Source organism: Podarcis bocagei (genome assembly GCF_964188305.1).
Source record: "Podarcis bocagei genome assembly, chromosome: 17".
Classification (NCBI taxonomy): Eukaryota; Metazoa; Chordata; class Lepidosauria; order Squamata; family Lacertidae; genus Podarcis; species Podarcis bocagei.
Window position 1 is genome coordinate 12,213,045 of NC_138143.1, and position 26,462 is coordinate 12,239,506.

A 26,462-nucleotide genomic window follows, 5' to 3' on the forward strand; every position below is an offset into this window, starting at 1 on the left:
TGGCTTTGTATTGTATTGACAATGCAAGACCCATGTTGCACAGAGTGCTCCTTCACAGTATGTCTCCCATCTGCTTCCTCTTCCATAAAGCACCACAAGAGCGGCTTACAGGCAATTTAAGCCTAATATATAAAGACGATCAGCTCCTGTTCCTAGCTTCTCCTCCTTTCCCACCCAGTTCTTAGTGATTCCCTTCCTGCATCTGATCCCCTGCTAATATATCCAGAGTGGACTCTGCTCCACCCGCCATGCTTGTCTCATGTATGGCTGCTGAGGACTTGTGTCTTATTCTGCTTCCTTAAAGGTAAAGGGAAAGGGACCCCTGACCATTAGGTCCAGTCGTGGACGACTCTGGGGTTGCGGCGCTCATCTCACTTTATTGGTCAAGGGAGCCGGCGTACAGCTTCCAGGTCATGTGGCCAGCATGACTAAGCCGCTTCTGGGGAACCAGAGCAGCACACGGAAACACCGTTTACCTTCCTGCCAGAGTGGTACCTATTTATCTACTTGTACTTCATGCTTTTGAACTGCTAGGTTGGCAGGAGCTGGGACCAAGCAATGGGAGCTCACCCCGTTGTGGGGATTCAAACTGCTGACCTTCTGATCGGCAAGCCCTAGGCTCTGTGGTTTAACCCACAGCGCCACCTTACTGCTAGGCAAACTGGTCAGAGTTTTATGGTTTATATGGCCAACAATTTTGTTCAATCCAGAATCCAGTGGGTAGATCACTGCCAGTTTTTTTTTATAGTGGGAGTAGATTGCAGTCTCTTGGAAGTTGAACAAGCCTGGTTTATAGAATGTTAATGAAAGTTTGATATCACTGCTTATTCTGTATTTTAAACCATACACATTCTGATTTGGGGGAGGGGTGGTCTATAGCAGAAAAGTGGCATAGAAATAATTTTTACCACCCTAACTGCATTACATTAATTATCCTCCAGATGTACTTTGTTCTCTGCTGATTAATAGGCAGTTGGAAGGAGAAGCTAGGAAAAAAGCCATTTGTCCATCAAACTTTACTATGTGTTATAGTCTAGGAGCTGGAGCAAATTCCAAGCATGGCTTTTCCATTCAAGGTTTCTCATGGAAGCAAAGAAGTCTGGAGAGAATGTTTTTGGAGTCTTGTTCTGAAGCCATGCCTTTGCTTCTTGCTATGTGGTGTACACAGAATGCAGAGCAGTATCCTCACCTCCAGAGAGACCCCTTTCCCATTCCACGCTCCGGTGTCTAACGAAAACTCAGCTATGCCATTGCTGTCAGTAGTAAGCAGCATGTTGGTCTGGTTGTTATTTAAATTAATTACTAAGAACACATTGTGGTTCTTCATGATGGAGCCGTCTCTTTGCAGGGCTTTGAGCTGTGAGGAGAAAGAGGAAGAGAGCTGAGATTTACTTACATCACTGAAATTATCCACGGTTGCTTCTCAGCTGCCTCATGACATCCGTCATCGTCTTCAAGAAACATTTAGAAAACAAGTCCTCTATTAAAGGGTTTAGGTGGTAGATCAGATGCAAAAGAAAGAGGACTTTCAGAGCAAAGAGAATCTTCCCAAAATGGGGGAGAAGATGGGTTTTCTCTCCAATATATAAAATTGCAATGATGTTGTCACACTGCAGTTTGCTTGGCCACAGACAGGTGGTTTTGCAAAGTCTAGTGTGGTGAGCTGCTGAGCTGCTAGGAGGGCGGATGGCACAGGTGTGGCAAGAAGAGATGAGAGATGGAGATGCAGACCCAGGTGAGATGAAGAGGAGGGAACTGGAGGATGGATACACAGGCAGGGAAGTGACCCAGGACCACAGACCAGGCAAGATGAAGAAGTATGGCAAGTTCTGAGGCAGGTGAGATGTAAAGGGAGAGGTATGAAGGGTTGGCAAGGAATAAAGGGATGGCTGATTTCACCAGGTGTAAAGGGAGGGCAAGGAGGTTTGGCAGGAGAGTGTTTGTTTGAAATCCTGTGTTCAATTGAGCTCATTTGTAATATTGCACCAAAGAGTACTAGGAAGTTCTTAAAAATTATAGGCATTACCTTTCCCCTGAAGGGATAACCTTGATGGTAGTAATCATCTGTCTCCACAAAGTTCATAGATCCAGCTTGATCAGACATATAGAATTGACGAGCAACATTTGCTTGTACTCCTGTAAAAAACAAACACAGAAAACCCTGCCTAGTAGTGTCAGATATTTTTGCAAAGTATAACACAGCATGCACACATCGTCCTGGGGGAAAAAATGAGCTCCAATATTAACCAGAATACTCTGCAATCCTAACTGATACAGACCAGAACTAGTCAATGATGGTGGATTATTCAACCATAGGTAGTAGAGACCTCGGAGTACTGGCACTCAGTAGATGCCAACGTATGGTTATTTTTTCCTCTTTTTAAAAAGGTTGGTTCGAAGCATTCTGTTGTGCAACCAAGAAACAGAAACTAAGACATGGCTTTGCAGATGACAGGGAGAAAGAACACTTCTTGTCAATAGCCCTATTCAGGCATACGTTCTCTGTGTTGAATCAACACGAGGGTGGGGGAAGGGAGAGAGCAGGGACAAGCTTGATAACTCCACCCCCTGTTGCCATTTCCTGCTCCATGGGTTGGAGGGCAACCATTTGCCCAGCGAGGAGCCTGTTCTACACAAGGAGGCTCACTGTGCAACATAGCAGGACCTTTTCAATGCATAAGACAAATGCCCAATTTGGGCCAGCAACTCATTGTTGGCACCCTATTGTCTCAATAGTCAGAGGTGAAGTAAACCACGGCGTTAGCAGTACCAAAGTGACATCTCTGGGACAGTGTGTATGGAGACCCTGGTCTGCCCAGACAACAAGACTGCCCTCTCGGTCTTGCTGTTGTGGTGCAAAGTGTAATAATAAAGTTTAAGGTCTTATATATATCATAAATGTTCATAAATGTACCAACCAAGCGCGTACATAGATCAGCACAGGAAGACCGACCTGAAACCATTTTGACTCCCAAACTGACCAAATGTTTTCTCTGCAAGGAGGGAGGGGGTGAAGGAACCTTCCCATTGTCTCAGGAATTGGGAAATCACCATCTCAAAGGAATGGCCAGACTACCAGGAAAGGCATTCAGATAAGGCATTATCAGATAACCTGACAGACAGGAAAAACAACAGCATTCAAATTTCTGTTGTAGACCACCTTTTCTGTGATGTAGGTATGATGTTTGTGGGGGGTGGTCTTGGGTTACACCCCTGCTGTGATGTAGGTATGATGTATGGAGGGGTGGTCTTGAGCTCCAGGGCAGGGAATTTAAAATGTCTATATAAGAGCGGGCACACCTGGGTTCTGGGTCCTCCTCCTTTCCTGCATGTGAGGGGAGCACCCTGTTGCAACAGTTCAATAAAGATCAGGCTTACTAGCTGCTTTACTTCTCAATATTCTCTGGTTGGCCTGTTATTTTCTCCTGCCAATACGGAACCCACGTAAGGACTCTATACGGGCTCTTGGATACCCCATAAGGGAAAAAGGGCAGATTTTGTTTACAACAAAAGGAAATCAGAGCAATACGTTTGGCACCAGCTTGGCTTCAGGAGTTGCCAAAAGGAGGTGTACAAGGTACCATCTGACCGCCTTAGGGACTCCACTCCAGATTTGTGTGGGGTTTACTCCTTAGCCTTTTCTTCTCCTGAAGTTGAGTGGTGTACATGGCCCTGTGGCTTCACCTCCACAGATAACCTTGCCTTCCTTTAATCGCGTTCTCTCTCTCTTTTGGGTGAGGGTGTTCCCCAAATCACAAGCAGATTTGAAAGGAGACCATTTCCTTTGCTCAGTCTCTCACCTGCACTCCAACACACACAGCCCTCGCTCCTCATATCCCTGCAAACACCAGAGCTTACCTGTTCCAGCTTCTTCCAAGGAGGCCTCCACATCTATGCTGTGGCTGTATTCGTAGCTCGAAGGTCTGAACTGTGACAATTCCACAACAGCAGAGAAGCAGCCAGTCCTGTCAGTCTGAAATAAACAGTCAGTGAAGGTAGCTAAGATGCCAATCATTGGCTTCGGGAAAGAACACACATTCATGGAGCCTTCCTCCTACTCCTCAAAAGGTTGTTACAGATTTGGGGTACTAGAGTCTATTAGTGAATAGTAGAAATTAATGAATGTCAGAATCTAGCTAATAATTGGAGTACCGAAGAGAAAATTTCAGGCCAGTGGAAAAATACAGGATAAGCTTCCTTTCCAAGCCAGGGCCTCACCTGGGATGGCACATTTAAGATTTTTGGAAGCATCAGGTTATTCCTGAGCCCCCTCATTTCCACTGTCGTCCAGCCCTAGAGCTTTTTCTCTCCCAGTCATACCACCAACTTGGCATAGCTGTCAACTTACAGATTTGAAAATAAGGGACCAGCCTCAAAAATAAGGGATCAGCAGCCAAAATAAGGGATTTTAGTCAACCAGCAGCCAAACGAAGCCTCAAGCGGTGGTTCCCACAGTGCAGCAACCCGGCAAAGGGGATGCAGCAAGGAAAACCACTGTCACCTCTCTGCTGGGAAGCGCTGAGCAAAGGCGAGTCCCCAGGCAACACGGCTGATTTGATCGGCACAAAGCATGCAAGCTCCACCCCCCAGTCGTTCTTAGACTCCTTATTGGGTGAGCAACACAGCCAAGCAACACAGTTGGAGCCTCCCTCCTCCCTGGCCAGCAGGGAGGGAGGGAGAGGACCTGCTTCCTTTGAAACCCGGGAAATTTAAGGGACATCATCAATAAGGGACAGCAGCGGGACACGGCGCTGGGATAAGGGACTTTCCCGCCAAATAAGGGACAGTTGACAGCTATGCCACCAACCCCTCTTGATCACCATTACCTGCCCTTTGAAATCCTGGCAGATGTCTGTAGGCGGTGGAGCTGTTGTATCTGGTGACCTCCAGAAATAACGGTAAGCTTTCTGGCACAAGGCTATTTGCATTAAACCCTGGACCGGCTTGCCGTATGTGTACCTAGAAAGGGGGAGGCAGGGAGTAGAGATAAATCCAGCCATTACTTTTTATTTTCCTTTTTCTATGTGCTGTACACCAGCCTAGAGTCGCCAGCTTTTCTTTGGCAGGTCCCCTATGTCTTTAATAGCATCAAGACTGAAAATTAAGATGAGCAACTTTCCCTATTGCTTTATATTAATGCAAGGGAAATCTTCCCTGGTTAAATTTTGTACTTGTCACGCAAATGCTAAAGGTACACGAGTACCTTTTCAGAGGGTGTGTGTGCTGATAATCTGATTTCTGCCCTGCTATGCCACTCACACAGACTTCAGCTATGCCGTGATACTCCTTGAATTTCCACAGACAGTGTTTTAATTGATACTTCTCCACTTAGCCTGAAAACCACCCACTATTTTGCTTTCAGCTAAAAATAACATTCTTAGTTATTTATAAACCTTATTCCAAAGGAATCAAACTTTCGATCTTTGTAGTTAATTGTATTCACTGCTTAGATTCATCTTAGCTCCTTTGTCTGCATCCATGGTGTTAATGCTGTGAGTCCCTCCATTCTAGGCTCAGGTTGTTGATATGTGTAAATAAAACCATATATCCTAAAAACATCACAGTCTCTGCTGAGCTTCATTCCAGGGAAACTGGACCCTGGAAAGCACTGGAAACCCCTGGAGTTGCTCCTTGCTCAGAGACTGGGGAGCATGTGCAACTATCAGATTTGCACAAAACCGGGAAACTGCAAAAGTGTGTGCTGGGAATTTACAATTGCCTGACTGTGTGCTTTTGTGCACTTCCTGGGAATTTAAAAAACAAAACAAGGTGCATGTGCAGCTTGCATGCCCTATTGGCATTTAGACGACATAACAAAATCAACAAACCAAAAGACAGGGGCAAACACAAAAGGGAATGAACGGGAAAGACCAAAATTGTTCCTCATAGATAAGTTCAAATACTTGCAGGTGTGGACTACTCCAGTCTCATTTCAACAGAGAAAAAGTAGATAAACAGCTAAATAACGCTCAAATGAGGTCATGAGCTCTGCTCTGCCCTCCTAAATAAAGTGATGAGTGCTCTGATATGTATACCTGCCACAGACTTTTAGAGGAAAGTTGCTGTCTGCTGAATAGATGATAGCAGGCTGTACCACCACCACTTCAAATTTGCGAATCACTGGAGAAGAAGAAAGAGAAGAGACTGTTACACGGTACACCATGAATCAGCTTGAAGAGAAGGTGTGTTGGCATTTGGCATGTTTTAAAGTGGGTTGATTCAAACTGTTGCCTTTCCTTTTTACTTATGAGAAGAAGAAGAAGAAGAAGAAGAAGAAGAAGAAGAAGAAGAAGAAGAAGAAGAAGAAGAAGAGTAGTAGTAGTAGTAGTAGTAGTAGTAGTAGTTTGGATTTGATATCCCGCTTTATCACTACCCTAAGGAGTCTCAAAGTGGCTAACAATCTCCTTTCCCTTCCTCCCCCACAACAAACACTCTGTGAGGTGAGTGAGGCTGAGAGACTTCAGAGAAGTGTGACTAGCCCAAGGTCACCCAGCAGATTATGAGACTACCGCTCTTAACCACTACACCACACTGGCTCTACTAAGCACTACGAACTTAGATACAGAGGCAGTTAACAAGTTTACATGCATTCTTTTCCAAACTGACATTTTCTAATAAGCAGAGACTGGATTACTTCACCTGGGAGGTTTTTATGATGCTGTTATGGAGGCTGTGTTGCAGAGGTAGAAAGGACTCTACAAAACAGAACTTCATCCTGCATCAACAGAGTCTGAACTAGAACCATGGCTTAACATGTACCAGGTGTGCCCAATGGAACATTACCACCTTTAAACAGGCTTTGTTCACCAGGTATCAGGCAGGTAGGCTCCCAAATCAGTGGGTAGCGTTTTGAGGCAGATGTTGTCCCCAATATCTGTTGATAGAAACTGAGTTCTAACTAGTGATGAATGGAAGAGACAATGCTTCTCCAAAACTCATTTCATACCATATTCAAGCACTTCAAAGCTTAAGAAAGCCTTCCCATGATCCACAATGATTCTGTAGACCCCCAGCATTGGTTCAGCAGCCAACTGGTAGGACAGTTGCACAACCCCATTGTCTGGTTGCACATTATTCCATTGTGCAATTCGGTTGCCTGCAGGATCCTGCAATCATATTTTTATAAAAAATAAAACACATGAATTATTGCAGCACATACCTGCAGAAGGGCTAGGAAGCATCTCTGAAAGGGTGGAAGTTCTGCAACATCCTCAGTCTTCTCCCCTGCCCTCCACCCCACATTGGTGTGTGTGTTTCAAATTACATCTGAAGAAGATCCCTGGGAAACGTGAGGGTACTCACCTGCAACTCCACCAGCTGATGCTAAAGAAAAAAACAAAAGGCAATCCCTTTAGTCTCCAGCAGGAGTAATGCGTCCAACTACAATTCCCATCCTGCAACTCATCAAGTTAGGGGAGGGGGTGGAAAATCTGTGGCCCTACAGATGTTGGTGGAATGCATTTCCTACCATTCCTGACCATTGGTTGTGCTGGCCGGAGCTGACAGGAATTGGAGTCCAAGAACATTGGGAGAGCTGCAGCTTGCTCACTCCTGCAGATGCAAAGGATGAGCAAATACCTTTAACTGCAGATAATGGATTTTTTTTTCTTGCAAACGCGTTTTGCTAGGCAGGCAGAGAGGAGGAAAGGCATATTCTTGCTCCTCCGCTTCTAATATCTGCAATGAAATGGCACCCCAGCCTCTACACTCTGGGATTTTATGCCCTCTGGGTCAATAAATCCTAGCCATTCAGAAACTTCCTGAACATCCCATACTGTTGCCATAGCTACAATGTCATGTCAAGCAACTGAAGATTCCCTATTTAGCTTCCCCAAAGCTGCCAGGTGTTCAGAAAACTGAGTGCAGAAGATCTGTTGAACTTTGTTGGGGCTTTTTTATTTTTTTTTACCTGTTCTGAGTGCAAACAAACCATTTCTCCACGGATTCTACATCTGGTGCGTGGGAAATAAAATAAAATAAAAGCTATTTGGGAGGTTGGTTCAGCCTTCCTCTCATTCCTATCACTTATGAGCACATTGTCAGCTCGTGTTTCTAGCGATTACCAAAAAAACCTACAATCTTGCTGTTTTTGGAACCAGGCCAGAAAGAAAGTTTGCAAGAAAGAGCTGGGCTCTCTCTTTCACCAAAATAAAAGCTCTGAAAAATCCCCCCAATCTTGTGGATTGGGAACTCCTAAATGCACCATCGATCACTACATGCAAGCGCAAGCTGCTCTCAGAGCAGACTTCCTTTAACAAAAGCGGCTGTCAAGAGTTTTGTTACGCACAGATTTGTTGAACTCATCACTAAATACTTTTGTACTCAGGTGAGGAGAAATATAAATGGTGGAGGAGAAGTGCCCAGCCCAGGTCATGCCCATCTTGTCTTGCTTATTCCTCCCCGCACCCCCTCCTCCGCACCCCTTTCTCACCTCAGTAGCCAACGGCATAAATCCTTCATCCAGGGTGATGATTCGAAATTGCACTGCAACAGAACAAATGCACAAAATGACCCTCTTAAAGTGCAGATCTTACGAGAGGGTCTCGTTCCCCACAACAGTGCAGTGCTGGAGCCCAAGGTGTCTCTCCCAGCCTGCCATCTGCCAGCCGAGATTGTTCTCATCTTTGTTCAGCTCCCCCAAGTCTCCTGTTAAGGCCCCAAACTCTTCCAAGGACATCACGCCCAATTAACCCAACAACCTGCCAAATCACCTGTCTCTGTTCATAACTCAGGACAAGGGCAAGCACAGTTCTCTTGCATTGCCAGTGGCCCATTTATTGATTTCTACAATTCCCTAATAGAGTCTGTTGCCTCATATCTGTAACATGCTCTAATGGAGAGATATATAAACTGTTATGTACTAAGCTTGGATCCTAAAACAATAGGCAAGTAGGATCCTAGAATGCAACAACTGATTGGCTTGCAGGAAAAGATCAATCAGGCTCCAGGAGGAAGTTATTCAGCCTATTAGGCTGGTAGGATCGTAGGATCGTAGAATGCAACAACTGATTGGCCTGTAGGAAAAGACCAATCAGGCTCCAGGAGGGAAGCAGAGTCAGGCAGGCAGATGGGACTCATTGTGTAAATAATGTATATAAAAGCCTGAGGTTTGGGAGGCAAGTCAATCACTGTTTTACAAGCTGCAGTAAAGAGCATGAAATCACTACAGGACTCCGAGTACATTTCACACATACATTAGGATTACGCACAGCTCTGCAGTAACCAGTGGTGTCATGGCCCCAAAATGAAGGAGGGCTGGTATGCCCTCTTTTACTATCACATTACTATCAAAAGTGCCTGCCACTAGCCCTGCTTACATATTAAGAGCCAGCCCACCAGCCCTAGGGACTCTTTTCTCCTTACCCAGTTGTCCTGGAGAATAGATGGGTTTGTCCATCTGCAGAAAAGTGCCACTTTCCGCTTTCTGAATAAGAACCTGCTTCTGCTCATCTATCTTCCCCTGGGCATCAGAAAGTCGGATGGCAGCAACTTCCTCCGAGCCATCTGCAGGGGGTGGTACCTGGTTTACACAAGTCACTTAGCGTTAACAGGATTCCCCAATCCAGGAAGGATTAAATGCATGCATTTGAAAGGAAAGGGTGAATGAAAGAGCTGGAAAATGGAGAGAATGGGGCGGTGGTGGAGGGCAGTGACGCACATAGGTCAAACCCCCTACAGATGTTTCCTCTTGTCCTGGACTTCTAACAAAGGACAGCATGATGGAAAGACCATATCAGGAAGAGAATAGGCAGGATCCAGTAATCTGAACACTGGACCTCCATGTGGCAACATGATTTAACTATTGCATGTTCCATCCCTGAATGGAACTCAAAGCAGCATCTATGGGGTTGTTGCCATTTAGCCTTGTCAAGTAGGCTGAGAGGAAGGGAGATTGACCCACAACCACCCAATGTATTTCATGGATGAGAAGAGCTGTGAACCGGACACATCTACAGCCAAAAGCAACACCCTTAACACCAAACCACAATGACTTCCCCAATGGACAGGGCTTTGGCCATCACAAAAGGCATTTCCGCGTGTGATTTTTAAAGTACAATTGCAGTGTTTTGTGTGGTAGACAAAGCACTCCATGCTTTAAAGGGCTACTGTGCCTTTAATTTAAAACTTGTTTCATTCATTCTCAGTGTGTACTGATGTGCACCTTCTGCGCCAACTTCCACATTCCTGCTGAAAACTTTTCTATTCCACCAGACTTATGCAGGCAGTTAAGAATACATTCTTCCACAATGGCTAATTGATGTCTGTTTTTAACCTCTCAGTGGTTTTATGCTTTCATTCCTGTAAACCACTTGGATATATATTTTTACGACACAGAGGAATAAAGATATTTTTAAAATAAATAAATAAGATTTATATACCACCCAATAACAAAAGTTGTCTGGCTGATCTGCTGGTTCTGCCTCTTTTGTTAGTTTGTGTTGAGCCTTGTGTCACTGGGTGTGGAAAAGAAAGAGTGAACCCTTTTGAAGGGACACTCTTTGAGCAGCAAGGACACATTTACTCTGTGGCAGGAACACCCCACAATAAAATAAATAAAATAAAATAAAATAAAATTAAAAAGCCCTACTCCTAGCATCTGTTCAGGCAGGCACAGACTGGAGTGATAGGAGACTACAGTCTATAAAATGGGGTACAATTCAAATAATTACAGGAGGAAGCATGTAAGTGGCAGAGGGCTGCCACCTCTTCCTTTCCTCAGGTTAGTGTTTCCACTACTCTGGGTCAAACTGACAACTTTTTTCTGCCCTCTTAGAAGTTGGACTACAAAAATTCTAAAAACGATCCTGAGCAGGTGGAATGTTCTTGTGCATTCCATGACATCACACCAGCTCAGCTAATCAGTGTCAGAGGTGAAGCAGCATGGTATAGATCAAAGGACACCATTCTGCACAAGCACAGTTGATGATTCTGATTTATACTCTGTACTTTATTATTATTTTTCATGTATCCAGACCAGATTTACTGCTGATATACATCACTCACTGTGAAAGTCAGGCACTTCAGCTGTTTCTCATGCCATCTGAATCCATCCAGCAGAACGTGGGTCTTGTTCTTAGTCTCCAAGGTGATGCTGAGCACTACAGATGTTTCCACATCACCCAGGTCCATGCACAACTTATCACTGGATGGGTAGTTCAGACGGGCTGGAAGGACCAGCATGTATTTCCTGAATGCAGAAGATGAGAGGGAGAGAGACGAGAACAAGAACAAGAACACACCTTTCTTTAGAGAGAGAGATTATTGGCAGGCAATTGGTCCAGTTATTTGCACTCTAAATGGCATTCCTGCCTGAAATCCAACACTCTGCCTTGGTCTACGGCAGCTTCATGTTTTCCTATGATGATTTTGCACATGCTGATTATTGTTTATTGTATTTTAATTTTTAATTTTATTTTAATTTAACTCAACCTTTACAGGCATACAGAGAAAACAGGAATACAGTATGTGGGTCAAAACATAACATTGGCATCTGTTCACAGATAAAACTATACAGGCATAGTAAGGTTAAAAAGTAGTGGGTCCAAATGTTTGATCCTCATGCTGAAAGAGAGGTTAAATTCTTCTGACTCCTACAGGGTTTATTGAATTTCTGTGAGCATGATAGAATGGAGAAAGTAGCAGAATATATGAGCAACGCTGTGAAACTACAGCATCACAAGACTTGAGTGGTACTCAGTATAATTTATGAGTCACCTTTGAAGGATTTATATTCTGAAAGGCAGGATAATTAATAATTGTAAGTGTAACCACAACAACAAACAGAACAGCAACAGCATCTGTACTTTCCTAGTTGCAAGACTCTCCAGATGAACAGATTTTGTGCAGCAGAGTTGCGGAAGAACCGGTGCCTGTCCAAGGCTCTAGAGGAGAGCTGCTATGAGAGTAGTCAATGCTTGTCTTGGACCAACAGTCTGATGCTATAAAGCAGCTCCATGTGTTCAAATGAAGTGGAAAATGAACAAAGCTGTCCCTTCATTAGAATTCTGCTTAGGAAACTGCTTTTGTCTCAGGGGTCCATCTGATTGGGCTCATCCACACTCCTGCTTGTCCTGTGCCTAGTAAGCACAGGTCCAAGTGGTTTTCCCCTTACCCAATTCGTTTCCCAGGGAAAACCAGCTCTTTAGTGATCAATCAGAACAAATGGCAAACCAGGAAAATGTGAATTGCTGTTTGCTCTGATTGAGCACTAAAGAGCAGTTTCCCCCGCGGGACAAGAGGAAGTGTGGAAAAGCCCAGTGAGTCTCTGGCATTGTGCCTATTTGCTACATCACTGTTCTCCAGCCTTGGGAGTATTCTTCAATGTTGGGTCTCCACATGTTGTTGAGCTACAACTCCCTTCATCCCTGACCACTGGCTAAGCTGATTGGGGATAATGGGAGTTGTAGTCCAACAACATCTAGGGACCCAAGGTTGAAAAACATGGTGCAGCTACATGATTGGACAACACATAATGGACAACCCACCTCTTTTGATAATCTCCATTACAACTTTTGACTTCCCTCAGAAAGTCTTCTAACGTTTCACTCAAATGGGAACCTCCAAATTTGCCTCCAAATGTTTCAACAGCTGAAAATTGGTAGCAACGCTACTTTTTTTCATCATAAAATTCCACTTTGTTTTGTTTTTTAAAAAAAGATATTTATTAAAGTTTAAACATTACAAATAAAATTCCACTTTGAGCTTCCTCTCAGAAGACTGTAAGTTGCTCCAGGAAAAGCAGCAACTATTACCTAGCATTCCCTCTAGGTGAACCTCACTCCTTCACTCTCCCTTGCAGGCAGGTGCCTCCTTCAGCCCTTCTGCTTTTCCTTTCTTAACCACTGATGCAAATTTCCATCTGTTCTTTTCCCTAGTGATACATTCACCCTAACAGCCCCCTCCCCCTGCTCAATATACTTCTTCATGGCCCTCACAACTCTGAATTCATAAGGACCAGCTTCTCCCTCCCAGTCATGTCCTCTATAATTCTGTTTCCCTGAGATCACAGGTCTTCCAACCACATAACAACTTACGGGATGGAGTCATCTGCACCAGCTAACTCGAGGAAGGGAGCAAGGCCACTGAGAATGAGGAAGAGCCACATATCTGTGGAGACCTGCCTGCAGAGGGCACCGCAAATGTCCAAGCAGGAACTTGGAAGAGGGAGGACTCTACGTCTCCCTTAACTTGCTTCTCAGCTTATCTGATCCTCATTTTATATCCTCATTCTGCCTGGCGTGTGACTCTTAAGTGGCCTCTATGCCCAGTGTTTAAGAAATATGATCCGCCACCTGAGGCTCACACAGAGAACAGGGAAGGAAAGTCAAATACAGCAGGTGTGAAAGAAGCTGGCTTTGGGACAGAGGCAGGTGTGTCCTGAGAAGCTGGCCTGGCCGCTTACTATCATGCCCCTTTCCCTTTTCTCCTTCAGAGCATGCAAACACCTATGCACTGCAGTGGTCTAAAAGTTTATGCAATATACATGGAAGAACAAAACCCCTAGATGTTCAATGGCGGGCTTGCTCTTACAGCTCCAACATGGACCCCCTTTTCACCCTAAGGTCTCAAGGCCCACCTGACACTATGCCTTGCTTCAGGACAGGTATGCCCTTGTTTTCCTTTTCGTGTGAGGGCTCCGACAAATGTAACTCTTTCACTCTCTCCTTAGGTGTTTGATAGAGGTGCTTCTTCTACTCTTTGAATCAAGCATGAGTTACTACCTGCTTATATTATCACTTTGTTGTCCAAAGCAGCTTCCATATACAGTCGTACCTTGGAAGTCGAACAGAACCCGTTCCAGAAATCCATTTGACTTCCAAAACATTCTGAAACCAAAGCACAGCTTCTGATTGGCTGCAGGAAGCTCCTGTAGCCAATCGGAAGCCACGGAAGCCACATCGGACGTTCGGGTACCAAAGAACGTTTGCAAACCGGGACACTCATTTCTGGGCTTGCAGCGTTCAGGAGCCAAAACGTGCTAGTACCAAGGTGTTCAGGATCCAAGGTATGACTGTATTCTGTCACACTCATTTCTCGTAATAAGCCAACCTTTCTTTATTCCTCTTGTGAGTGAACTTCTTCTGGGAATAAGGTTAAGGGCAAGCACATATCCAAAACAAACATATTTTATAACCCTTAGCAAAAGGTCCTAAACATCTTAGTTGTGCATGCAGGAATGCACATGAGTGCAGGACACATGTGTGGGTTCAGACACACACCTGTTAACACCCTATTTCTACTGGGTCAAATACATGCTGGAAATGTAAGGAAAAAGAGGGCACCTTTTACCACAAGTGCTGGACCTGTAAAGTAGTAAAAGAATTTTGGGAGATGATATATAAAGAACTAGGGGACACGGGTGGCGCTGTGGGTTAAACCACAGAGCCTAGGACTTGCCGATCAGAAGGTTGGCAGTTCGAATCCCCGCGACGGGGTGAGCTTCCGTTGCTCAGTCCCTGCTCCTGCCAATCTAGCAGTTCAAAAGCACTTCAAAGTGCAAGTAGATAAATAGGTACCGCTCCAGCGGGAAGGTAAACGGCGCTTCCGTGCGCTGCTCTGGTTCGCCAGAAGCGGCTTAGCCATGCTGGCCACATGACCCAGAATCTGCACACCGGCTCCCTAGGCCAATAAAGCGAGATGAGCACCGCAGCCCCAGAGTTGGTCACGACTGGACCTAATGGTCAGGGGTCCCTTTACCTTATATAAAGAAATGGAAATTTTTTTTAAAAAATAACCTTTTCTTAAAACCCCCCAAAGCATTTCTTCTAGGAAATACTAAGGGACCAGAAGAGACTTCTTATGTATGCGGCCACTGCTGCCTGGATGTTACTGGCCCAGAGATGGAAAGAAGACAGAGTCCCTATCAGAGATGAATGGCAGATTAAACTGATGGACTATGCAGAAATGGCAAAAATGACCAGAAGAATTAGGAATCAGGGAGATCAAAATTTTAATAAGGAATGGGGAAAGATATAATTGATCTTAAAACTCACTGTAAACAATTAAAATTATTAGTAGGATTGAAATGACCTTTGTGGTTGGATGTTGGACTATGCTTATAAGGGAGACTTAAGAGAATTGGATCAGCAGAGAAGATGTAGGAGCAAAAAGTTAACATAAGGACCCACAAAGGGGAAGAAGAGAGTCCATGGGAATTTATGGAATTCTCTTTTTGTTTTGGTTGCTTGATGATGGTTTGTACATTCGAAAATTCGAAAATTAAATAAATTTATGTATAAAAAACCACACACCTTATTTCTACTGAATAAAATGACTTGTACTTTCCAACAGCCTGTGGCTAAGATTGAAGGGCACTAGGTCTTTTAATGTGCCTGCCAAGTGTCCCACTTTACAGAGGGCGGTCCTCTATTTGAAGGTGTTCTCTATTTGCTCAGTCCAGGTCTGGTCAACAGACTAAGCAGGCACAGGGATCTCCTGGTGCCTTCCCCACTATTCAAATTATAGTATTTATTTCTAAATTGATGCCTATATACTGTATTATGATATGCAGATCGCGGTTCTTTAGTTTGGCAAAGCATAACTCGTCCCCCCCAGCCTTCCTGTTTGGGTCCTGGGCTGGTTTCTCTCCTAAATAGATGTAGTGAGCAGCGCATGTTATGCATGAGGGAATTCAATGAATGAATGACCTTTCTGATTGCACCAATGACACCATAGAAAACAGAGGCCAGTGTTTTATCTCTCCCTCAAAGAGAAAATGATAGGTTACATTAATAGGTGGGATGTGAAAGAATTTGCATAGAGTTCTTGACCAACAGCATTTTCACTTATCACTGAGGACTTGTTTCTGCAGGCTACTATTTCAGGGGGTTAGTGACTGAGCCATTGTTTGTTTACTTTTAGATGAGGATCAGGTGTTTGTGTGGTCTGTGCTTTGGCATTTAGGTCCAATCATTTCTGCTGCATTAAAATTAGCCAAAGTCACCCAGCGGCTGAAGGCTTCCAATTCACATTTCAGTATGCAACTTAAGCTGCCTGCATGTTCAATAGGTCAGACACAATTCCTTCTTTGTAGATGCTTTTGGTTGCTTCAATGGGCATCATTTGCAGAAATGCCAACCCGATAACGTCTTATGCAATCTGCTGAAACCTTTATGTTCTGTTAGCAAAGACTTTAGCATTCCGTGGTTGTTTTTGAATGAAAACCCTTCACAGACAATACTCAGGTGCCAATTAATTCTCTCAGCCCAATTACATGTTCCTCTCAGCCCAGCTACATGTTCCTGTCGAAGCCAGGTGAGGGGAGCCAATGGGTCTCAAATCCTTGGTGACTTAGGGACTTCCCCTGCATGAGAAGACAGGCTTTGGCAGATTGAGTGGATGAGACCAATAGGAAATAAACAGCTACAGTGGTACCTCTGGTTAAGAACTTAATTTGTTCCGGAGGTCCGTTCTTAACCTGAAACTGTTCTTAACCTGAGGTACCACTTCAGCTAAAGGGGCCTCCTGCTGCAACTGCACCGCCACCGCCACACAATTTCTGTTCTCATCCTGAGGTAAAGTTCTTAACCCGAGGTACTACTTCTGGGTTAGCGGAGTCTGTAACCTGAAGCGTTTGTAACCTGAAGTGTTTGTAACCTGAGGTACCACTGTATATGACTTTTAGAAGACATCTGAAGGCAGCCCTATCAGGATGTTTTTAATGTTTGATGTTTTATTATGTCTTGATATATGCTGTGAGTCACCCAGAAAGCCGTCCAGAGTGGCTGGGAAACCCATTCACCAGGGTACTGAGAGAGCTACATGCTGCTCTTTATATACCATACCCAACAGCTTAATTAACACAACTTAACAGCATCTGCTATACTGCTTCACAGCTGTAAAACTAGGTCACATTATTTGCTCTGGCCCTTAAAGACAAACACATCCTGTGAAACAATAATGAAACCTAAAATTTAAAGAAACCATTCAACAGATGGGAGCTGTAGTTCCAAAACATCTGGAAGGCCAGGTTTGGCCATGCCTGCCTTACAGCATATCTTTGGAAGAAGAAAAGGCTATGGAGTAAACCCTAATAATAATAACAATTTTAATAAAAATAATTTTATTATTTATACCCTGCCCGTTTGGCTGGGTTGCCCCAGCCACTCTGGGTGACTTTCAACACATATAAAAACATAATATAACATCAAACATTAAAAACTTCTCTATACAGGGCTGCCTGCAGACGTCTTCTAAAAGTTGTGTAGTTATTTTTCTCAACTAGTTAGCTCACACATTCTGATGCCCATCTTCAAGGGTACAGTGATCAAGGATCAAGAAAGCAAGTGATGCATGTAACACAAGTCAACCTGTTTTATATGATTAATAGACAAATAGGTAAGCTGACTCCACTGAAAATCCTTGTGTTTGGGCTTACACAAAAGCCAGATCTCTGTTAATAATAATAATAATAATAATAATGTTTAAATTTATATCCTGCCCATCTTGCTGGCTGGGTTTCCCCAGCCACTGTGGGAGGCTTCCAACATATATAAAAACACAACAAAACATCAAATATTAAAAAACAAAATATCCTATACAAGCAACAAACAAACCAATAAATCAGTAGAAACCAACAACAACAATGTTGTATTAGATCTGTGGTGGTGCATTCGCCCATGCACATTTGATTCTTCATTCATCAAGCAATGAACCTATTAGCCAACCCTTAAAAACAGAGGGGAAAATAAACATCTTTGGCATAGTAAGTACATTTGTAAATCCCTTCCTTCTTGTAGAACTATGAAATTGGTACTCTTAGGACCTTTCTCTTCACTTGGCTGTCAAGGCGCTGACAAGATGATCAGGTCCTTCAGAGAGGGTAAGAGAGGAGATGTGAGGATAACAGAAAAAAGGCAAGGAGGCTCATAAAGGCAACCCTCCCAGTGAAGAAGTTGCTCAAATTGGCGTCCAGCCCCTCCTTTGCTCCTTAGCGAGGGCTCCTCCTCTGTAATAGTCTTCTACGATGAACCCCAGAAGCCTCTCTATGTACCTGCCTGGCCTGTTCCTCAGCAGCATGTAATATCCTTCGTGTTCTGGGAGTCAGTGGGGCAAGAGAGGCTGTCCTGTGGGAGCTGTGGGAGAGATGAAGGATCTGTTTCCCCTCTATTGTCTCTGTCAGAGTCTGAATCCAAACTGGAAACCTCATCACCCTTCCCTGGGCTGGGCCACCTGCCTACTTCTGCCTTTCTGTGACCCCTCATTCTTCCTGCTTCTACTACCTCCCAGCTTGTCCACTTCTCTGAGGTGTGGCCAATTTCCCACCACCAGGATCCAGGATTTAAGTCGTCTTCTTCTGTGCCTTCCCTGGGGGACTCTTGGGTAGGCAGCTCCCACTACTATTCCTAATCCAGCCAGCCCCTGACATTGGCTGAAGCAAGGCTTCTGCCAGTCCCATTCCTCTTCCCTTACAATGTCCTTGGGGTGATAATTAACCTTGAAGGGTCCCATCAAAGCTGAAGTTCTGGCATCCTGGACAGGTTACACCAGTTTTAGAAAAAGGTTGCTAGGACATCATCATAGCTAAACTGGTTATTTCTGTCTCTTTAGATTTACAAAGTGATGCAAGCAATACCTTACGGAGCTTCAGAAAACTTTCTGAGAAGTGTCCAAGGGAGAAGATCTCCTTGCTGCCTTTTAAGAGAGTCTGCAAACCAATGCGGAGGTTGCCTGCAAATTTGTCTGCAAATTAGAGCCTAAGGCTTGCCGATCAGAAGGTCGGCTGTTCGAATCCCTGCAGCGGGGTGAGCTCCCGTTGATCGGTCCCTGCTCCTGCCAACCTAGCAGTTCGAATGCACATCAAAGTGCAAGTGTAAATAGGTACTGCTCCAGCAGGAAGGTAAATGGCATTTCCGTGCGCTGCTCTAGTTTGCCAGAAGCTTAGTCATGCTGGCCACATGACCAGGAAGCTGTCTGCGGACAAATGCCAACTCCCTCGGCCATTAAAGCGGGATGAGTGCCACAACCCCAGAGTCGTCCGCGACTGGACTTGATGGTCAGGGGTCCCTTTACCTTTACCTAGGTCCACCAAAAGCTGAGGTACATCCTTCTAGTTCTCAAGAAAGCTGACATATGGAGGGTCCCTCAATTGGGACAAGGTGATAATAGCTACCCAAGCTGATAACAACTAGTAGCCCCTTGTTGTATCAGTTAAAATGATGGTTTATAATGAGGGACTGTGTGTACTTTAAGCTAAAGAAAAGAGGGGTGGACTTGCCCACTGCAACCCACATTCTAGGTCACAAAAAGCTGCCTTATGCAAGTGTAAAAATTGTGCAATTTTTCACATATTCAGCATAATTACTTTTGCTTCTTCTAGGTCGGCGGTTCGAATCCCCGCGACGGGGTGAGTTCGCCAGAAGCGGCATAGTCATGCTGGCCACATGACCCGGAAGCTGTACGCCGGCTCCCTCAGCCAATAAAGTGAGATGAGCACCACAACCCCAGAGTCGGCCACAACTGGACCTTACGGTCAGGGGTCCCTTTACCTTTAGAAGGAATCACAGCATGAGGAATTCAAGCAAAGGTGTGTGTGGAGTGTGGATTTGGGAGGGCAGCAAATAGCATAGATAGCTCTTTGAAGAATAGAAAACTTTGAAAGGTCCTGGATAACACGTTTATGGTGCCAAAATGGAATTATAATGGACACTTTGGCTCTGAATGTTGTGTGAGTATGCCTATGAGGACTGAACAGAGCAAATTGTAAAATGCTTGAGGAAATAAAAGTGGACTGGACACAGCTCCTAAAAGCAACAATGGCCATGAGTTCCTTTTCCCAGTTGAAAAAGTCCACATTTCCCATAAACATAGTCTATTTCCTCCCATTCCTGATTATTCTTCTCCAGCAGCAGCAGTAAGGTGATTCAAGAGGAGAAAGTAGAGAGATGTGGGACCTTCAAAGATATGGAGTGGGCAGGGGAAAGAGGCACATGTCTTCAGGAATGAGGGCACAGATCGCTAAAAGCAGAAGCGGTTTCACAGCTGACATTCATCCTTATGAAGAAATAGCTTTGCAAGCAGCTTACCTACGGTCCAATGGACCCACCATGCTTGGAAGACTCTCCACAGACTTGCACTGCAGCACTTTCACTGAAGGCCTCAATCTGTTATTGTGGTTGCATTAGCAGAACTGCACTCTCAGCCTCTCTCGATGCACCGATTCCGAAAGAGCTTTATAATGTGAAACATTAAGCAGCTGTAAAATGCTGATCTGTTGCTTTAAAAGTATGTGTACTCTAAAAGGGGAAAGGAGGGGGGCGGCAAAGCATCTGTTTCTCTCGTGCATGCCAGCTTATTTTTGGTCGAATCAGACCCAATATAGCCACTGTTTCAATATTTAATGTTGTGCTGCTACAGCAACTAGCTTCCACATACTTCGGAAGCATTAATACTCAGCATAAAATTCCCTCTATCGGTTCACTAGGTGACAGAGCTGTCCAGTGACACTTTGGTGCCAGAAAAATGCTGATAGTTCCATACTCCCAAGTGGGTCATAATCCAACAAGAAGTTCTCCTGTGCAACTCTCATTGAAAGGTGCTTGTGCACTGACTATTTATTTCACACTGCACACATAAAGGGATGTCAACTTTTCAGCTTTCCAGTAGCTGCTGGGCCAAACTTGGGAGCGCTTAATAGCAAGTTGATAGTGCGTACAGCTGTGTCCTTAAAAAATCTCACCATCACCAGCATCATCTGCCTCACTACCTGCAAATACACAATCTCTGAAAATCTCTGAGCTGAGACATGAACCAAACTCTTTCTTTTCCTTAACCTGAGCAGTGAGGAAACCAATGATGCTTTTGCAAACAGACAATCTCTCTTACAGCTTCTTGGGGCTGCTTTTTTTTTGGAAAAGTAGTACAAGTGGTACCTCAGGTTACATACACTTCAGGTTACAGACTCCGCTAACCCAGAAATAGTACCTTGGGTTAAGAACTTTACTTCAGGATGAGAACAGAAATCGTGCTCCGGCGGTGTGGCAGTAGCAGAGGCCCCGTTAGCTAAAGTGGTACCTCAGGTTAAGAATAGTTTCAGGTTAAGAATGGACCTCCAGAATGAATTACGGTAAGTACTTAACCCGAGGTACCTGGAAATATTTATATACAATTTGTTATTTGGGGTATATGAATTTTCTTATCCAAATACATTCACTTTGGATTCAAAAGAATCAGCAACTCTTTTCATTTTGGGAAGGCAAATATTACATCTTAAAGCCTGGACAAGCAGGAGGAAATTTGGGTTTTTTTAGCACAAATGTTCCTGGAAATATTTATATACAATTTTTTATTTAGGGATATATGAATTTTCTTATCCAAATACGTTCACTTTGGATTCAAAAGAATCAGCAACTCTTTTCATTTTGGGAAGGCAAATATTACATCTTAAAGCCTGGGCAAGCAGGAGGAAATGTCTACAGAAAGTGCAATGAGAGAGAGAAAAATGGGGGCAGCACAGTTTTAACAATTTATCACCAGGGGGCGAGAGAACCTCAGAAAACACCTGGAACAATATTTACGCTGAAGATATTTGCTCAAAATTGTCTCTGATGGGAGAGCACAGAAATTGGCACCATGCCCAGACTATATTTAGCATGAGTGCAGATGTGGCAGTCAAGCCTGTGTTTTGCTCAGTCCTTTCACAGATGTGAAGACGTGACTTTTGGAATTGTGCTTTTGGATGCAAAACGGAGAGCTCTATGGGGACTGAACATTCACAGCTGGACTGTAATAAGGCATGGGCAGGCAAACTGAGGCCCAGGGGATGGATCCAGCCCAATCACCCTCTAAATCCGGGCCACAGACAGTCCAGGAATCAGCGTGTTTTTACATGTGTAATGTGTGTCCTTTTATTTAAAATGCATCTCTGGGTTATTTGTGGGGCCTGCCTGGTGTTTCTACATGAATAGAATGTGTGCTTTTATTTAAAATGCATCTCTGGGTTATTTGTGGGGCATGGGAATTTGTTCATATATATTTTTTCAAAATATAGTCCGGCCCCCCACAAGGTCTGAGGGACAGTGGACTGGCCCCCTGCTGAAAAGGTTTGCTGACCCCCTGGTAATAAGGGCTTGAGTATAGTTACTTCCACACTAGAACCCTAAAGCACTGCTAAGATGTTGCTATTTCGCAAGTACAGTACCTGGAACCAGAATTAAAATGCAACTTCCATATACGTTCCAAATAGTGTTGCATTTTCTCAGCAATCTTCTTCTCCATGACCGAGGTCTCTTCTAGACTGTTGCTATTTTGGAATGGGGTTCCATCACAAGCCGGCAAATTGTGGTCATGCAATTAAGGCTGATATGGAGGTATTGCACAACCCACAACTAGGCTTGTTACAATAAGGAACGTGATGGGGAAATGTGCTTGGAAGTGTGAGGTAACACTTGCTCCGATGCAACAGCATGTAACCTCCCCACATACAAATGAGAAGGAATACTAATTAAGTTGCCAGCTCTGTCTACTTTCCCTGTAAACAAATCCAGATAAATGCGCTATGAAGCCATAATCTGGAAGCATCCCAAGAATGTCCCTATAGTGTTTACTCACACAGTTCCGTTCCTGCAAGGAACTTGAATTATGCATTCCCACTCATACTTTCTTTGTAACAAAATGCTGCCATTAAAAATGAAATGAAAGAAATGAGAAAAGGAAAGTGAAAATAATAATAATGAAATTAAATCCATAATTAAAGCCAACCCACTCCACCACCACCCAAGGACAGAAACTGGTATTTGGTTGTTCAGTTGAAAAGGAATAGACTAGTATTCATCCATTAAAACTCATCCCTGAATGTGGGTTTTGAATGTCCTTGGATTGAAATGCATTTGATTAGGCTTGCTTATTTCCAGAGCAGAACAGTGGAAAATGGGAGCAGGTGTTTTTTTTTGGGGGGGGGAGGTTTTACAGGGAGTTTGGGGACCTAAAACACACAATAATCAGACCAGATTAAGATTGGTTGATGCCTTGGAACTGTACACAAGCCTTTTATAAAACAAAGCTGCATCAATCTGCTTAAAGAAACTTGAATTTGATGTCCATTGTACAAGTGCTAAGTTCCCTTTTGCAGCCATCTTATAGCACTTTTCAAATCTTTACAACAGCCATGTAATGGAATTCTCCCCCATTAAGCATGCCTGCAGCAAGGTTTAATGGAGGGGAGAGGCCCTTCACCTTAAGGTTGCAATATTTCAAATAGTGAAAATCCAGACAGAAACGATGTTGAGCTTTTGTTTGCAAAAAAAAAAAAAAAAAAAGGATCTGATGTATTTTTTTTGAAAATCATAAAAAAAACACGTCACTGCCGACATGGGTTGCCATACATCCAGATTTTCCCAGAAGTTATTGCAATTTTTGCCCAGACAGTGCTTCCAACTGCAATATTCTGGATATGTCTGGGAAATTCAGGACATATAGCAACGATACTTCACTCAGCAATTTAGCATGTCGCTGAGTGAAGCCCCTGCCTGCTCTTTTTGCAGGAGGGAAGCAGGGACAAACTTATTTTGGGAACCACACCAGGGCCTCCTGCCCAACTTAATCTCACCTTGACTTGACGGAATGGCTGCTCCCAGCTGGCATTTGAGGAAGAGGATTCCTAGTGGAGCTTGTCCCTCAGCAGAGCTGATGGAATTATTGTGTCAGGTATATGGTCTGGGCCTTGGAAAACGCCACTTCCTGGGAATTATCGGCAAGTTCTAGGTAGACTTACACAAATCTACACTTTAAATGATCATATAGACAGCAGCAACTACTTCAGGCAGCAAAACCAAAACTCATCCATGGGGAAACAAAACAAGGACCATTTGCCAGTTTCGGAGAAGCAAAGAAACACATCCACAACCTGTTTTGTTGCCTGAGGGAACCTAGAAAGGTTGCCCACAGAGATGTGCCGAAAGGTAGGAGGAGATGGAAGCATTTTGGCCTGTTTGCTTCACAAATGGGACAGCAGTCGCCCCACCTCACAGTATTTCCAAGGCTCCAGGCCTCCCCAAGCCAATAGTTTGATAACCACAGCTGCTGGTTGAACTGGCTATCATTGCCTCAGTGGAGTGAAACCCGTTCACTTCCTCGCTCTCTCCAACTGGTTTATCTGCTCATCTGGACAACAGCTAAGTTACAGCTACGTGGAAGACTTCCTGTCACATAGGAAAAAGGGAATGTGAAGAATTTCAGAAATGACTCCCATGAGACTAGACACAAACAGAAGAGCAGAAAACCCCAATGTGGTCTCTGTCTGTACAAGGGGCGTGAGATAGATTCAGCTTGGTGGGCATTTTAACAAACGGACTGAAATACAGTCATACCTCGGGATGAATATGCTTCAGGTTAAGCGTTTTCAGGTTGCACTCTGCAGCTACCCAGAAGTAACGGAATGCGTTATTTCTGGGTTTTGCTGCTTGCGCTTGCGCAGACGCTCAAAATGATGTCACATGCATGCACAGAAGCGGTGAAACGCGACCCGTGCACGTGCAGATGCACAGTCACATGTTATGTTCGCTTCAGGATGCGAGCGGGGCTCCAGAACGGATCCTGTTCGCATCCAGAGGTACCACTGTATCAAACTGTCAGTTATGCAATTTTTTGAGACCAGTTCTTCAACCAAAAAATGTTTACAAAAATACATATACCAGGTGAAAATGTGTATAAAAAGCAAAATGAGGCCTTTAAAGCCCTCAACGACCTCGGCCCAGTATACCTGAGGGAGCATCTCCACCCCCATCATTCTGCCAGGACACAATAAATAAAAAATAGTGTTGTTGTTATTGTTGTTATTAGTAGTAAGTGAAAATAACATATAAAAATGCATTGTGTTAGGAAATATCGCCTGCAAAAAATAGGAGAAATGGACACTAAAATGCTTGGAGGGAAATCGTAAGAACTGATGCAGAAATATAGCAAACAAAAAAATCTGGGACTGGAAAGCTGAGAAACTGAAACTGACAGATATGGCAATCCCGAATCTGTGTTGTTTAACACTGCAAATTGGGAAAGATTTGACTTGGTTCCCTTATAATATTTTCCCTACATGTTAAAAAAAGAAAAGAAAACCACATGTCAGGGAGAAGTCTGGGCTAATGCTTTTTTTGCCTTGTTTGTTTGTTGGGATACATTTAAAAATCAGTCCCACAGTTACAGCATGAAACGAGAGGCCAGCAACATGGGTCAGTTTTAGCTCTCATAAAGCAACACAGTGTCCAGAAACAATAACAATGTGAAAATCTTTATGGTATAATTCAAACTGGAAAGTGAAAAGATATGTAATTTCTTCATTAACCAATCTTTTTTTTGAACAGATATAATGAAAAATACTCTGGAACAGTGCTCATGCTCACTTACAAGTGTTGAACTAATTGGCTGATGAAGAATTCAACGAAACAGTAGTTGTTATCCGGAAATACTGTTCAGCAGAGTTCAGAGTTAGACATCAGAATTGGACATTTGCTGATTATACAAAGCTTCACAGCTTGCTCTCTGCCAGGTAAAGTCTGGCACCGTGATTCATTTAAGGACTTTCAGAGACTTTCAGAGACTTCAGTTTTTTAGTTTTGATGTTTTGAATTCTTCCATAAAACTTTTCACATTGTTATTGTTTCTGGCCTTCGTGTTGCTTTTGATATTGCTGACTCATATTTTGCAGCACAGGGGTTGGTTTGTTTAGCTCTCATAAAGACATAAGGAAAGCTCTGCTGGATCAGGGAAATAGTCCATCTAGTCCGTCATCCTGTTTTCACAATGGCCAACTAGATGGCCACGAAAAGTCTGAAAACAGGACCCAAGAGCTTCTCCTGTGGTTTGCAGCAACAGGCATTCAGAGACTGCGGTGGTAGAACCTGGCTGCCACTGATAGCCTTATGAGCCATGAATTTGTCTATCTCTCTTTTAAAGCCCCCTCATTGACTTGGGTAGTGGTGAAGCTGCTGTCACCGGATTGCACCTTGTCCTGAGGCTCTGAAGAAGTCTTCTTCAGCCAGCCGTTCTAGGTCTTCGGGGACGAGGGCTATCTGGCCAAATGGGCAGTTAGAGGAGTTTAGTCAGGTAGAGCTAGGACTAGAGTCCATGTGACGCCTCTGTTTCTGAGGTGCCTTCAGTAAAGGTAAAGGGACCCCTGACCATTAGGTCCAGTCGTGGCCGACTCTGGGGTTGCAGCGCTCATCTCGCTTTATGGGCCGAGGGAGCCGGTGTACAGCTTCCGGGTCATGCGGCCAGCATGACTAAGCCGCTTCTGGCGAACCAGAGCAGCACATGGAAACGGCGTGAGCAATTGCCGGAGCAATACCTATTTATCTATTTGCACTTGACGTGCTTTCGAACTGCTAGGTTGGCAGGAGCAGGGACCGAGCAACGGGAGCTCACCCGGTCACGGGGATTCAAACCGCTGACCTTCTGATCGGCAAGTCCTAAGCTCTGTGGTTTAACCCACAGCGCCACCCGCATCCATGCCTTCAGTAGAGGTGTATAAA

The 26,462-nt window shown here is 44.1% G+C and overlaps 1 protein-coding gene across 1 annotated transcript in view; it reads right to left on the reverse strand.

The window, feature by feature from the left end:
* A2ML1 (alpha-2-macroglobulin like 1) overlaps positions 1-13,188 on the reverse strand; it is a 54,388-nt gene extending 41,200 nt beyond the window's left edge. Inside the window, exons 1-11 of the mRNA XM_081176109.1 lie at positions 13,035-13,188; positions 11,005-11,188; positions 9,364-9,520; positions 8,432-8,484; positions 7,303-7,323; positions 6,947-7,106; positions 6,036-6,120; positions 4,827-4,959; positions 3,859-3,973; positions 2,027-2,136; positions 1,190-1,357 (exon numbers count right to left, since the gene is read on the reverse strand). Of these exons, the coding sequence (XP_081032235.1) occupies positions 1,190-1,357; positions 2,027-2,136; positions 3,859-3,973; positions 4,827-4,959; positions 6,036-6,120; positions 6,947-7,106; positions 7,303-7,323; positions 8,432-8,484; positions 9,364-9,520; positions 11,005-11,188; positions 13,035-13,105 (1,257 nt within the window). The 5' untranslated portion in view covers positions 13,106-13,188. The remainder of the gene's footprint in view (positions 1-1,189; positions 1,358-2,026; positions 2,137-3,858; positions 3,974-4,826; positions 4,960-6,035; positions 6,121-6,946; positions 7,107-7,302; positions 7,324-8,431; positions 8,485-9,363; positions 9,521-11,004; positions 11,189-13,034) is intronic.
* Between the last annotated feature and the right edge of the window lie 13,274 nt (positions 13,189-26,462).